The following is a 14,723-nucleotide window of genomic DNA, read 5'->3' on the forward strand; positions in this document are numbered from 1 at the left end:
AGCGTTATTGATTTCGGATTGCACTAAAGACTATGAATAAAGGTGAATGCCTCGAACTATCAAGCCAAACGTCTTGTATTCGAAGCATTCAGAATGAGTGTAGGAAAGTTCCAGTCTCATCCCTTCTTTACTACTTAAGGCTCATGGCGTGCAATCCTAATCGCCATTTATTGTGTTTTTGAACTTGGTTTGAAAAAAGACCGCTTGACGTTGGATCAATGGTTTGCTTATTGATTTTGATTTAAGAAAAGGCTGTTTGACGTGGGATCAAGGGTTTGCTTATTGGTTGCGAAATAGTGAGTGTTCCTAATGCCTAAGGAGTAGCTATAAAGCAATAAAAAAAAGCGAGTAAAAACATACATCGGAAAGGGGATGGGGGTACAGGTAAAATACAAGGGAGTGCGGAAATAAAATCATTCAAATGAAAGTTAATTCTAAAATTTAAACTCTATCTAATCATGAATTAAAATCAAGGTTAACCACATGAGAAATAATAGCTAGGTTAATTGACCAATTAGAAAATTCTATAAACCCTAAGACTATGGGAACATGCAAAATTAGCCTATTTATAAACCTATGGATACAATCGTCATTTTACAATTATGGTTTCATATCTATACATGAAACTTCCAATTATGGTTTCATATTTCTAATTATCTTTTTTCTAATTTTACGAAAATTATAACCTAAATCAAAAAATTCTAATGAACCTAAATTCCTAATTCTTTCTAATTGTTTCTAATATTTCTAATTGAAAATCTAAATTTAATATTGGTAATTAATTTCCAAAATTCTATTTAGACTAATCCTAAAATTATTCAATTCTAATAGTATTTCTAATATTTTCTAAAATTTCTAATTAGTCTCTAATCTAGATTAAGAATATTCTAAAATCTAATTAATTTTAATGACTAATTAATCCTAAAATTCTAAGACTAAGCTAATTAACCTAAATTAACTCTAACAAATACTAGATAGTTCTAATGTGTCCTAATTATTTCTAATATTCTAAATATTCTATTAAACTAAATCACAAAAAAAAAAGAGTAAAGGACTCCACATAAAAGGATTGGGCCTGGAATGTGGAGTGGAAGGCCCACTCGTAGGGGGTAAAGCAGGCCAAAGAGGGTGTGAAGCAACAAAAACTTGATTGTGCCTTATGATTGTTCATAGGCCCACCGATGAATAACATATGAGGGAACACAAGGTTCCCATCATCACCTTCGTCATGCTTACAACCGCGGCTCACCAGAAGAGTGTACCACGCCAGATCCCGGCCACGCCGGCGATGTAAAACGGCGGCCCTTACGCCGTCCTCCGTTTCCAACCTCTCTTCACTGAAACGAAAAGGCCTCTCACTCTCCAAGTAGAAACGCCTAACACGATTCTTCAACGCAGCAAATGGATCAAGAACGAAAACAAAAGCGGATTCGTATTGCTCTCACACGAATCAGATCGAGTAATCAAGCGAACGTGGAATGAACTCGATGATGACTCACACCACAACACAAGAATCAATTATCGCGACGGGAAGAAATAACCTACCAGCGATGGCAAAGGTGGAGGATTCGTTGGCGAAGGCGGAGGCTTCGTCGGCGAAGGCGGATTCAACCTCCGGTATCTCGAAACTCCAATTCTCCGATCTGCGTCCCTTGTTCGGTTGTAAGTTTCTTCTGTTGCGTGACTCAGCTTTGTGCTGCTATTCAAATTGAGGAATTTTTATGGAGTAGGTGTGGAGTTGTTTGAAGGATTGAGGTTGAGGATGGATGAAGGTTGCGATAACGAGCGAGGTGCGGTCGTGGTTATGACGGAGAAAGTTTGTTACGGTTGTTAGAAAATGGAAGAATGAGGAAGATTCGAGAAGAAGAGAGAATAAGAATCAAAGCTTCTGAAAAGAAAATTCCTTGTTTCATTGCTCATTCTTCTATTTATTCACTTTCTGTTACCGTTCACAGCTTTTTGGTTGCTCGTTCACAGCTTTTTGGTTTGTCGTTTGCTTTCGCGTTTGTTATTCACGGCTTCTGCGCCGTTTTGGGATCGCCTTCACTGCTAGCTTGTGTTGGCTCGCGTTGTAGCTACGGAGTTTTCTGTTGGCTTTACTTGTACTTGGCTGGTGCCATTTTGCGTTTGACTCACAATTTTGCTGCAGCTGGTTTGTGGTTATTGGACATATGGATCTAGAAATTGGACATTTGGATTTGAATATGGATTATGTCATATAATGGATAATGTTGTAAAATGGATAATAAATTTGAATTGGGTTGGATATGGGGTAAAATATGGAATTGGTTTATTGAAAATGGATTGGGCTCTTATGAATTGGATAATTGGATTATGAATTTTTAACAACCATGGCCTATCAAGAAAATTCTAAAAATGGTTAAAATTCTAAAATTAAATCGAAATCGAAAACTCAATTTTACATGATGCAATGACTTCTAACACTAATAATAATAAAAAAATCTCAAAATCAATCATATCTTCAACAATTAATTTTGTATTAAAAATAAAATTGAACTTTAAAACAATGCAATTACTAGAATTAATTTGAAAAAAAAAGGATGATTTCTAAATTCAAATTTAAATTTCAAAGGTCAAATTTAACCTCAAAAATCAATTTAAACTTCAAAAATTTACTTGAAGTCAAAATCAACTCGAAGCTAAAATCAATTCGGAGAAACATCAATTTGAAAAACTATTATGACACAACGATGAATGTAATGACAACATGCAATGCACTGATGAATCCAAATGACAAAACTTGTAAATCAGATTACACCAAAGTTGAATGAAATGAATGAACATATGCAATAAGAAACATGTCACCAAGAATCAAATGGTTGTTTTTAGAAATGAATATGGATCCAAGGATAAAATGAGGTATGAAACCACATGGACACCTGATTGACAAAGTACCTGGCAGCCCCTGATGATCAAGGCATGATCATGTTTGATCAAATGCCTCAAAACCAAGCAATTTACCAAGCAAATGAAAATTTTCACCAACATTATAAACCAAGGGATTGGGGTTTGATTTCTTGATCCTTCCCAAATTGTGGACGAACCAAAGTATCTATCGGATGTAAGTACATGCCTTGAACTCAAGTCACGTATCTCCTTGTGTCAAACCATGCTCATGTAGTTGAAATGAATGCTTATGATGATATGCACATGTTTATGATTAGTGACCTACATGATCAATGTGAATGGTAGGGCAAAATGACAGATGCCCTTATTTAATCTTCTCGGACCTGAGTGTATGGATAGCGACGACGTCCAAACAATCAAGGTGGGAGGGGATTAAATACTAGAATATCGGAAAATTTGCACATCAGGAAAAAATGGCATGTAATGTGAAGATAGATCGTAAGAAAGTATTTACTAGGGTGTGGGATGAACACACTAGTCTTTGCGCAGGGCAGCTGCTGGGAATTGAACAGTTATTTGGTAGATGGATATTTATGAGGGATTAGATATGCATGACGTATGCAATATGCTAATGCAAAATAATTGATTTTTTTTCCTCTTTCTCTTAGCTCTACTCCTTTTTCTCTTATTTTCCATTCATTTTTTGTTTTCATCTCCTTTTAACCATCAAGTTTTGGCATGTAACCGGTGATCGAGGTATTCCCGCAAGATTTCGCAAAGGCAAATGAGGTGTCTTGTCGGGGATATACGATTTTCTCGCACAATAGGTAGCAACGGCTCCCATGTACTAGAAAAAGGTCTTCCGAACAAAAGGTCAAGAAGGGTGAGGTCCACACAGATGAGTGATGGATACCGATACGAATGAATATCGAAAGGGGTTTAACAACACGGACGAGCGTTGAGATCAATACAACTAGTATCGAAAAGAGGATCAACACAGACGAGTGTCGCCGATCAATATAGACGAGTATCAAAAAGAGGTACCAACACAACCAAGTGTTGAGGATCAATACAGACGATTATTGAGAATGAAATGATTAACACGGACGAGTGTCAAAAAGGAAGGACCAACACGGCCGAATATCGCAAAAGAGGACCAACACAGCCGAGTGTTTCCGATCAATACAAACGAGTATTGAAATGAAATGGTCAACACAGATGAGTGTTGAAGATCAATACGAACAAGTATTGAAAAAGAGATGATTAACACGGATGAGTGCTGCCAATCAATACGGATGAGCATTGAAAAAGAAATTATTAACACGGACGAGTGTCAATATTTTTGTTTATCGGTTGATCAGCTCAACGATGATGAGAATGTTTTTTGGTTGTAGAATTCTTATACAAATTCATAATGACGGTTAATCCCTAATAAATATGAATATTCATGTTCGATCTCAATTGTTGTTTTCGTGATTGATTATGAATTTTCTACTTCGTGCATTTAGGTGTGATGCGAGTACTAACTAATCGTGTTTAATTGTGACTGTGTGCTGCAGCGTTCCGTTCCGTTTCATTGGATAAGTCTCAACTCATCGATGATCGACCATGGCATGGTATTTTATTTACACTCTCTAACTGAATTTCATTTTACCCCTAAATTATTATCCTCTAACTTCAAAATACTTTCTTCCAAATACTATGCTCATTTGCTTTTTCTTCAGATAATTATGGGCTTGTCTGATCATCTCTATCATGACAGGATCCAAACAAATATGGGGAGAAGAAGAGTCGATGGGGATCAGCACAAAGATAGATTGAGTGACTTACCAGAATGTATTATCCTTCACATTTTGTCATTTTTGAGAACACCACATGCGGTTCAAACTTGTGTTTTGTCCACCAGATGGAAACATCTCTGGAAACGTATTCCAACTCTTAATTTGAATTCATTTCAATTTAGGACGTTGAAGATATTTTCAGTATTCATGTCTAAGGTTTTGTCTCTCCGTGATCCCTCAACTGCACTACATACATTTAATATTAGCCGTCGTGGTGATATTGAGCCTCGACTCCTTAAAAAGTTTTTAAACTATGTTTATTTCCATAACATCCATCTTCAAGAATTAGTAATCTCTCTACATGGTGATATTGGTCTCATTTTCAGCTGTGTTTCTTCATGCCGGGCACTTACATCTCTTAAGCTTTCAGTTGGCCCTACATGGAGGGATCCTAAGAAAACATTATTTCCCAAATCTTTGAATTTGCCTTTACTTACAAGCTTGGATCTAGAAGATTTTGCCTTTTGCGGTGATGAAAGCGGTTGTGCTGAGCCCTTTTTGGAGTTTACCAAGTTGAATAGTTTGGTCATTCGTTCTTGTAAGGTAATCGATGCACAAATCCTCAACATATCAAGCGAGACACTTGTCAATTTAGATATGCAAAATAATTCATCTCTCTTTGCCAAAATCAAGCTATATGCTCCAAGTCTTTGTGCCTTTAACTATGCCGGTAGCCACCATATTCACAATATACGTGGGAGTGGACTTTCTTCTATTAAACAAGTAAATATCGAATCAGTACACTTTTCAGCTTCGCAGGAGGATGCTTTGGTTTTATTTAGCTGGCTGCTAGACTTTGCAAATATAGAGTCATTGACCGTCACTTCAACTGCTCTTCAGGTACCTATTATGTTTTCGGACTTTATTTTTACGTTTCTTAGGATTATTTTTTATGGTTTTTTAGTATTGTTAAAATTCAAATGAGTTGCCCAAAGTTGATCCTAATTAACTCCCGTTTATTAGATTCTCTCCTTAGTTCCTGATTTATTCGAGGTTAAGCTCCGTTCTTTGCATAAGTTGAAGTCATTGAAAATAGACCTGATACGAATTTATGAAGGATCTTTATTAGTATTAATGAAAGAAGCCATGTTAAAGAAAGCTGCTGCCAAGTCACCTAAAGAAGGTGCGAAGTTAAGAAAGGCATTTGAAACATGTTTCGAACCACCTGCCATACCTGATGGAATGGTTGACTTCTTGCGACAAAACTCGCCGTCGGCTGAAGTTAACCTCACAACAAAGTATCCGAGTTCTTTTAATCTGAAGCAGGTAGTTATTTTAAAACTATAAGTGAGCCGAGTGTGGTAATTGTTTTATGAGAATCTAAGGTTAGATAGTTTTAAATGAAACAACCCTAAAAAGAGTTTGTGATTGTTGTTACTCAACAGATTGGAGAATCTATCAAGGGTGTGAAGATTAACAATTATCGTTCGCGATTCTCTATGCGTTCCTCCTCCAGTCTTCCGCGACTTTCTGTGCGTTCCTCTTCCTCCTCTGTCGCATCTGCTGCGGCTGCCAAGTCTGCTTCTGATGCTGCTCCTGCTTCTGCCGCGGAGCCTGCCAGTGCTGCATCTCCCAATCTTGATCCATGTCTCGGCGAAAAGGTAACATTCCTTACATGCATTTGATAGATCCCTTTTGCAATGCCAATTGATTTTGTTACTTTTTCTACCCGTAGGATGTTAAGTCATCCAATAAAGATGATGAGGAGAAGCACCAACATAACACCAACGCTCCACTTCAAGATAATGGGCAGTGAAGAGTTCTCATATTGCCTATTGCCTTCTCTGTGAACCTTTGTTGTAAGATGTTAGATAAGTGACTGAAAATATCATTTGACAGGTTATAATGTTTTCTCTGTGAAAGTGTTGTTAGATTTGGTACATGTACTCTCTCTCTCTCTCCGAAAGTGTTTTCACTCTATGAATCATTTTATGGACAACTTTTAAGTATTTCTATAAATTTGTTCTGATCCTGACAATTCAATGGTTTTCTTTAATGTAAATTTGTTTTTGATTTTAATATATCTTGTAGCAAAGTCGGAAGATATAACAAACAAGCTCGTGTACAATTTCTCAATTAACAAACAAACTGCAGTTCCACTACATGCACAACATATTAACATCATTCTTTGCATTAAGGAAGTTGTTAAATATGCTGTGTTTATTGATTTCTTTCTTTCTTTTCCTTCCTTTTTTTATGGTGTGTGATAATATTTTAAGTAACCAATAGTTGAATCCACTTTCCATAATCACCATCCAATTTTTATCACATATGAGTTGAGGGCAAAAATAATATCATGTAATATATCTTGTTTGATTTAAATTTAAATATTTATATTACTGTAACCTTTTTTCATAAACAAAAAATATATCAGACATACGAATCTCAATAGAGCAGAATCTACTCTTCATTATCTTCTTTGATTTCTATCATAGAAGGATTTTGTTGCTAAATATATTTTTTACTCTCATCTTTCATTTCTATCATATGAGGATTTTGTTTCATCTTCATTGTAGTTGATCTTCATGATTCTCACATAAATACATAAATATATAAAAAAAAATCTATTATTTTTAATCAAAATATTATTAGTAAAATTCTCTATCTTTAAATTTTGAAAGGGGCAATTTTGATAGATATTTGCACTAATGAATTCAAAATAACATACCATTTAGAACAACTTTAATTATTAAATAATTTTAAATGTAGAATTACTAAACTCTTCATTTAAATCTTCTAAGATCCAATAAATCAAGTTGTTCAATTAACTTTTGAAACATAGAATTGTAACACCATAAAGTTTTTTTACATGTGATTTTTTTTCAAATTCTTCTACGATGAACAAAAAGTGCAAGAAGATTTATTGCATCCTTTTTGTAAACTTTTCACTCATCAATTCTATAACTTTTTCATTTTTGATGATGGAAGGCTGTAAATCTTTTCTTTAAAGAATACATTTAACACGTTTACAAAGAGAATCTAAAAATATAACCATGTGCGACTCTAATTTTCTCTTTTTTTTATGTGATAGGAAAATTACCTAGTAGATAGGTTTCTCTTTGTAAAAATAGTAAACCTATAGCATTTTGAAACATTAAAATAGAAGATTATACTTCATCTAGAACATATATTAGAGAATTGTCGCTACACGAAAGCTACAAAGTTGTCATCGATTTTTATTTATTCCAAAAGAAATGGAAAATATCGAAAAAAATCCCAAAGAATGGTCATCACAACCACAAACAGGTTCGAAAGTCGGTTATGCGAGGGGAGGTATTAGCACCCCTCACATTCATGGTACTCCATGGGAACCATCTAGGATGTTTACGCTTACGTGAATGTTGTTTATCGAATGTTTGCTTGCCAATGGTTTTGCGGAGTGGAGGTGGGTTTTAAATTAGTGTGCTCGTCAAGGATTGGGTCCTCGTGCCTACGTATGCCCACTTGTTGAAGTGGGAAATCAGAGCCTCGTAGTTCGTAGATTTAAAATGTTTGTTTATTTTGTTGATTTTATTACCTTGAAGAAGGATTTTCGATTGCGTCGCCCTAAGACTCAAACAAAAGGTTTGAATGCGTTGAATTGTTTTTAGGTTTCGAGAAAACGTTATTGATTTCGGATTTCACTAAAGACTATGGATAAAGGTGAATGCCTCGAACTACCAAGCCAAACGTCTTGTGTTCGAAGCATTTAGAATGAGTGTAGGAAAGTTCCAGTCTCATCCCTTCTTTACCACTTAAGGCTCGTGGCGTGCAATCCTAATCGCTATTTATTGTGTTTTTGAACTTGGTTTGAAAAAAGACCACTTGACGTTGGATCAATGGTTTGCTTATTGATTTTGATTTAAGAAAAGGTTGTTTGACGTGGGATCAAGGGTTTGCTTATTGGTTGCGAAATAATGAGCGTTCCTAATGCCTAAGGAGTAGCTATAAAGCAATAAAAGAAAAAGCGAGTAAAAGCATACATCGGAAAGGGGATGGGGGTACATGTAAAGTACAAGGGAGTGCGGAAATAAAATCATTCAAATGAAAGTTAATTCTAAAATATAATCTGTATCTAATCATGAATTAAAACCAAGATTAACCACATGAGAAATAATAGATAGGTTAATTGACCAATTAGAAAATTCTATAAACCCTAAGACTATGGGAATATGCAAAATTAGCCTATTTATAAACCTATGGGTACAATCGTCATTTTACAATTATGGTTTCATATCTATACATGAAACTTCCAATTAAAACCAATTAAATTTTAAACTAAATTTAATATTTCTAATTATCTTTTTTCTAATTTTACGAAAATTATAACCTAAATCTAAAAATTCTAATCAACCTAAATTCCTAATTCTTTCTAATTGCTTCTAATATTTCTAATTGAAAATCTAAATTTAATATTGGTAATTAATTTCCAAAAATCTATTTAGACTAATCCTAAAATTATTCAATTCTAATAGTATTTCTAATATTTTCTAAAATTTCTAATTAGCCTCTAATCTAGATTAAGAATATTCTAAAATCTAATTAATTTTAATGACTAATTAATCCTAAAATTCTAAGACTAAGCTAATTAACCTAAATTAACTCTAACAAATACTAGTTAGTTCTAATGTGTCTTAATTATTTCTAATATTCTAAATATTCTATTAAACTAAATCACCAAAAAAAAATAAAGTAAAGGACTCCACATAAAAGGATTGGGCCTGGAATGTGGAGTGGAAGACCCACTCGCAGGGCGTAAAGCAGGCCAAAGAGGGTGTGAAGCAACAAAAACTTGATTGTGCCTTATGATTGTTCATACGCCCACCGATGAATAACATATGAGGGAACACAAGGTTCCCATCATCACCTTTGTCATGAAAACTTTACCTCGTACCCCTACAATTATACCCACACCCCTACAAATAATTTTTTTGGACCAAAATACCCTTATATAAATAGGGTATATTTTTCAGAAATGGAAGTTTTTTCCATTTGCACTTGAAGACTTCCGGAACACACATTTTTGGGATTTTTTGGCATTGTAAACCGGAACATTAAGAGTAAGTCTTCCGGTTCATATATTGTATACCGGAACACTGATCTAAAGTCTTCCGGTTCGCTGCATTTTTGGGGCATTGAACCAGAAGTCTTTTAGAAAGTCTTCCGGTTTGGTTGGCTGTATACCGGAACTCTTTCTTAAAGACTTTCGGTTTGGATGAACTAAATCAGAACTCTTTTAAGAAGTGTTCTGGTAGTCAACCTTGTTTTTTTCCCACCGGAACTCTTCTTTGAAGTGTTCCGGTGCATTTTTTTTTTAATTTTTTTTTTAATTTTTTTAATTTTTTTAATTTTTTTAATTTTTTTAATTTTTTTAATTTTTAATTATTTTGTTATAATATTTTTTTTGTAGTGGTTCGAAGACGAGGTGCAGATGGTAAGATTCCAGACCGCACTTTAGACCGGGGCGCATCTTCATCTGCAGCAGTGTCGACTGGATATCCAGGAGGGTCATACGATACGTCTCTTTTGGTGAAGTACGAGCATCATGTTGCTGGCCATTTATGGTTTGCTGAGGTAAATAAACGGGATATATTTGAAAATGAATAATAGTTGAATATTTTATATTATGTTTTCTAATATGTGTTTTAATTGTTTTGAGGAAAGAGGTCCAAAGAAAGAGTTAAAGGTTGTTGGACATGGACTGAAGCTGGCATCTAGGATTCCACTGGCTCTTCCACAACAAGTGGAGAGTTAGGTATCTAGATCTGGTTTATCTTCACTTCAGAGAACTAGTCTCAACAAGATAGACACAAATCTTGTCTCTGTATTTATGGAAATATGGCATCTAGAGACATCTTCATTTCACATGTCGTTTGGTGAAATGAGCATTACTTAAAGAACTTATTCATATATTAAAATTGAAGAGTAAATTTGGAGCAACACTTTAAATAGATGCAATTTTTTTTAAAAGAGAAAATACTTTCTCAAATATCACTCCAAAAATAGATATGAATCGGGATGTTGTTGAATTGTAATTCTTTGTGTAGAAGTAGGTTGTTCGACAGAGTAAGGAAGTGTCAAACCACCTATACCTATTTTAGTAGTGTTAACTATTTTGGGCTTTTATAGTTTTGGGTTTTTCCTTGAGGTCCAAGTTAACCTAAATCTATAAATAGATGGAGTAATCCTTATTTTGTAATAGAAGTGAATAGAGCATTCATAACATTGTATTAGAATTATATTATTCTTCTCCTTCATCGTTCTATACACTCTCTCTTTCTCCATTGTTCCTTTCTTTTCATTGCTATTGTGTGGGTAATAACAATCTTGTTCATCGAGAATCATTGAAATTCTCCATAGGTTTTGGGGGATTTTCAACATCTGGTATCAAGAGCTCCGGTTAATCGATTTGTGGGAAGAAAATCAACATGGCAGCGAATCATCCAAACAGGCATTTTCCAGCAAATCTTCCGATTCTCAAGAACAACAATTATGAGAATTGGTGCAAGTAAATAAATATTGTATTATGTTATCAAGATCTTTGGGATCTTGGGAAGGAAGGAGTAGCAGCGCTTGCAGAAGCCGCGACGGATCAAGAAAAGGTCGCACATAAAGAATTGAAGAAGAAAGATTATAAAACTCTCTTTATAATCCATCAATGTGTTGATATAGATAACTTTGAAAATGTTAGTGATGCAGAGTCAGCAAAAGAAGCATGAGAAATTCTGGAGAAATCGTTTGGAGGCGCTGAGAAGGTGAGAAAGGTGCGGTTACAAACTCACAAAAGAACGTATGAATTGCTTCAAATGGAAGACAATGAAAGCATAACTAATTTCTTCACCAAGGTTACAAAACTGGTGAATCAAATCAAGGTATGTGGAGAAGTGTTGACATCAAGATCTGTTGTTGGAAAGATCTTGAGGTCGTTGGCTCCAAAGTTCGACCACGTGGTAGTAGCCATAAAGAGTCGAAAGATTTGTCATAATTGACAAAGGAAGAGCTTCAAGGGACGCTTGAATCTCATGAACAAAGAATGACTGAAAGAGCTGCAGGAAAGTCGAAGAGTAATATGACTTTGCAGGCTCAATCAGCAAAAGAAAGAAAAGGCAAAGGAAGCTGGAATGACAACAAAGACAGAGGAGGTTACAATAATTTGACTAGTCAAAATCAGCATAAAGGAAACTGGTCAAATCAGAGAAAACCCTAGAACCAAGGCAACCAAAGAGGTGGTGCTGAGGAAGAGGTGGTGGTCAAAAGCTAGACAAGAGTCACATTCAGTGTTACAATTGTCAAAGGTATGGTCAATATTCTAGTGATTGTCCAAAAAAGCAGAAGAATCAAGAAACTTATGCAAAACTGGCAAAACATGAAGAAGAAGAGATGTTGTTGATGGTTACAACAAGAGAAGAAGAGAGATTCAAGGACCAGTAGTACTTGGACTCAGGATGCTCATCACACATGTCTGGAAGAAAATATTGGTTTGTCAACATAAAGCCCTCAATGAAGAACATGGTGAAATTTACGAATGACAACACTCTAGCAGCTGAAGGTGTTAGTGATGTTCTGATTATGAGGAAAGATGACAAGAAGTCAGTAATTTCAAATGTATTGTACATACCAGGCATGAAGAGTAGTTTTCTCAGCATAGGGCAGTTGGTAGAAAAGAACTACAAGGTGTCGATCGAAGACAAGATGATGAGAGTTCTCGACTCAAATGGAAGGTTGATCTTGAAGGATCCAATGTCTTAAAATAGAACCTTCAAGATTGAGCTTAATGTGATGGAGCATAAGTGTCTGGAAACAGCAGCCAACAGAGATGAATGGATATGGCATTACAGACTTGGCCATCTCAATTTCAAAGACATCATATATTTGAAGAGAAGAAACATGGTTTCAGGATTACCAGAAATCGACATTCCAAACGAAGTGTGTGAAGAATGTGTGCATGCAAAGTAGCATAAGAACAACTTCAGTAAGGATGCAGGAAGTAGGTCGAAGGAAATTCTTGAAGTCATATACTCTGATGTATGTGGCCCTCTCTAGGTGGATTCGATTAGAGGTAACAAATACTTTGTTATATTCATAGATCATTTCAGTAAAAAATTATGGTCTTACATGATCTAGAAGAAAAGTGAAGTGATCGAGGTATTTGCCAAGTTTAAATCTATGGTCGAAAGATAGAGCAGTCGAAAGATCAAGATTTTAAAGACTGATGGTGGTGGAGAATATGTGTCGAAATACTTCGACACATTATGTGTTAAAGAAGGGATTGTGCATGAGGTGATGCCACCCTACACTCCACAGTAGAATGGAGTCGCGAAAAGGAAGAATATAACCATTATGAATACGATTATAAGTATGTTGAAAGGCAAACATCTACCCAATAAATTGTGGGGAGAAGCTGTGTCGATTGCGACATATATCCTGGACAGATGTCCAACGAAGAAGCTAGAAGGAATCACGCCAGAAGAATGTTGGTATGGTGTCAAGCCTAGCTTGAGTCATCCGAGGGTGTTTGGATCTATAACACATAGACATTTGCCAGATCAGTTGAGAAGAAAACTTGACGACAAGTCTAGTCAGATGATCATGATAGGATATCATTCGACTGGAGGATACAAGTTGTTTGACCCAGAGGATAAGCAAGTAGTGATCAGCAAAGACGTGATCATAAATGAGCTTAAGGAGTGGGATTGGACTGAGAATGTCAAGAAAGATTCAGTGAGAATCTTTTATGATGAACCAACTAGTGAAGTCGAAAGAGAAGTTTGACATGAAGAAGTCAGAGGTGAAGCAAGTACAAGTAGACCTCAAAGAACAAGACATATGCCTATAAGATTGCAAGAATGTGTGATTACATCAGATGATGTGGTTGATGAAGAAGGTGAGCTGGTACATTATGCTTTCTATGCAGATGTTGAACCTGTCAATGCAACTGAGGCATTGAAAGATTCGAAGTGGATGAAAGCAATGGACGAAGAGCTGAAGTCAATCGAAGTCAACAAAACTTGGTCACTTGTCAAATTTCCCCAAGACAAGAAGGCAATCGATGTGAAGTGGGTATACAAGGTGAAGTTTAATCCCAAAGGAGAAGTGACTCGAGGCAAGGTGAGACTTGTGGCGAAAGGATTTCTTCAGAAAGAAGGAATCGACTTCGACGAAGTTTTTGCACCTGTTGCTAGGATCGAAACAATCAGGTTGGTTATTGGTCTAGCAAACATGAACAACTAACAGATGTGTCAGATGGATGTGAAATGTGCATTCCTTAATGGCCCCTTAGAAGAAGAAGTTTATGTTGCACAACCAACTGGATTTGTGAAACATGGCGAACAAAGAGAAGTGTACAGGCTGCATAAAGCCCTGTACGGACTTAAACAAGCTCCAAGAGCTTGGAACAAGAAGATATATGGCTTTCTAAGGGAGAAGGAATTTGTGAAGTGCAAATATGAACATGGAGTATATGTAAGAAGAAGCAAGAGTGAATTACTTATACTATTCCTCTATGTTGATGACCTGTTGATAACAAGTAGCTACAAGAAGGAGATTGAAGACTTCAAAGGTGATCTCAACAAGGAATTCAAAATGTCATATCTGGGTGACATTTCATATTTTCTTAGCATTGAATTCTACAAGAGTGGTAGAGGTTTGATGATGCGTCAAATAAGGTATGCAGGCGAAATACTCAAGAGATTTGAGATGCAAGATTGTAACCCAACTTCGACTCCAGTTAAGCCCAAATTACAACTGTCGAAAGATTCAGATTCAGATGATGTCGACCCAACCCAATATAGAAGACTTATTGGGTCACTTCGATACCTTTGTCACACAAGGCCTGACTTAGCATACAATGTAGGTATGGTGAGTAGGTTCATGCAGACGCCAAAGGTATCACATCTAGCAGCGGCGAAAAGGATATTAAGGTATCTGAAAGGAACTCTCGACTATGGCATTTTGTTTCTTGTAGCTGATGAAGGAAAAGAATGCAAATTAGTGGGATACGCCGACTCAAGTTGGTGCAGTGATGTTGAGGATCAA

At 35.8% G+C, this 14,723-nt stretch overlaps 1 protein-coding gene across 1 annotated transcript; it reads left to right on the forward strand.

Moving 5' to 3' along the window:
* The first annotated feature begins 4,401 nt into the window (after window positions 1-4,401).
* LOC127105046 (putative F-box/FBD/LRR-repeat protein At1g78760) lies at window positions 4,402-6,658 on the forward strand. Its single transcript, XM_051042214.1, has 5 exons — window positions 4,402-4,484; window positions 4,631-5,549; window positions 5,673-5,975; window positions 6,095-6,310; window positions 6,385-6,658. Exons 1-5 carry the CDS (start codon window positions 4,477-4,479, stop codon window positions 6,463-6,465), a joined length of 1,527 nt encoding a protein of 508 aa, XP_050898171.1. The 5' UTR covers window positions 4,402-4,476; the 3' UTR covers window positions 6,466-6,658.
* The last annotated feature ends 8,065 nt before the right edge of the window (window positions 6,659-14,723 follow it).

This window comes from Lathyrus oleraceus, chromosome 7 (genome assembly GCF_024323335.1).
Source record: "Lathyrus oleraceus cultivar Zhongwan6 chromosome 7, CAAS_Psat_ZW6_1.0, whole genome shotgun sequence".
NCBI lineage: Eukaryota > Viridiplantae > Streptophyta > Magnoliopsida > Fabales > Fabaceae > Lathyrus > Lathyrus oleraceus.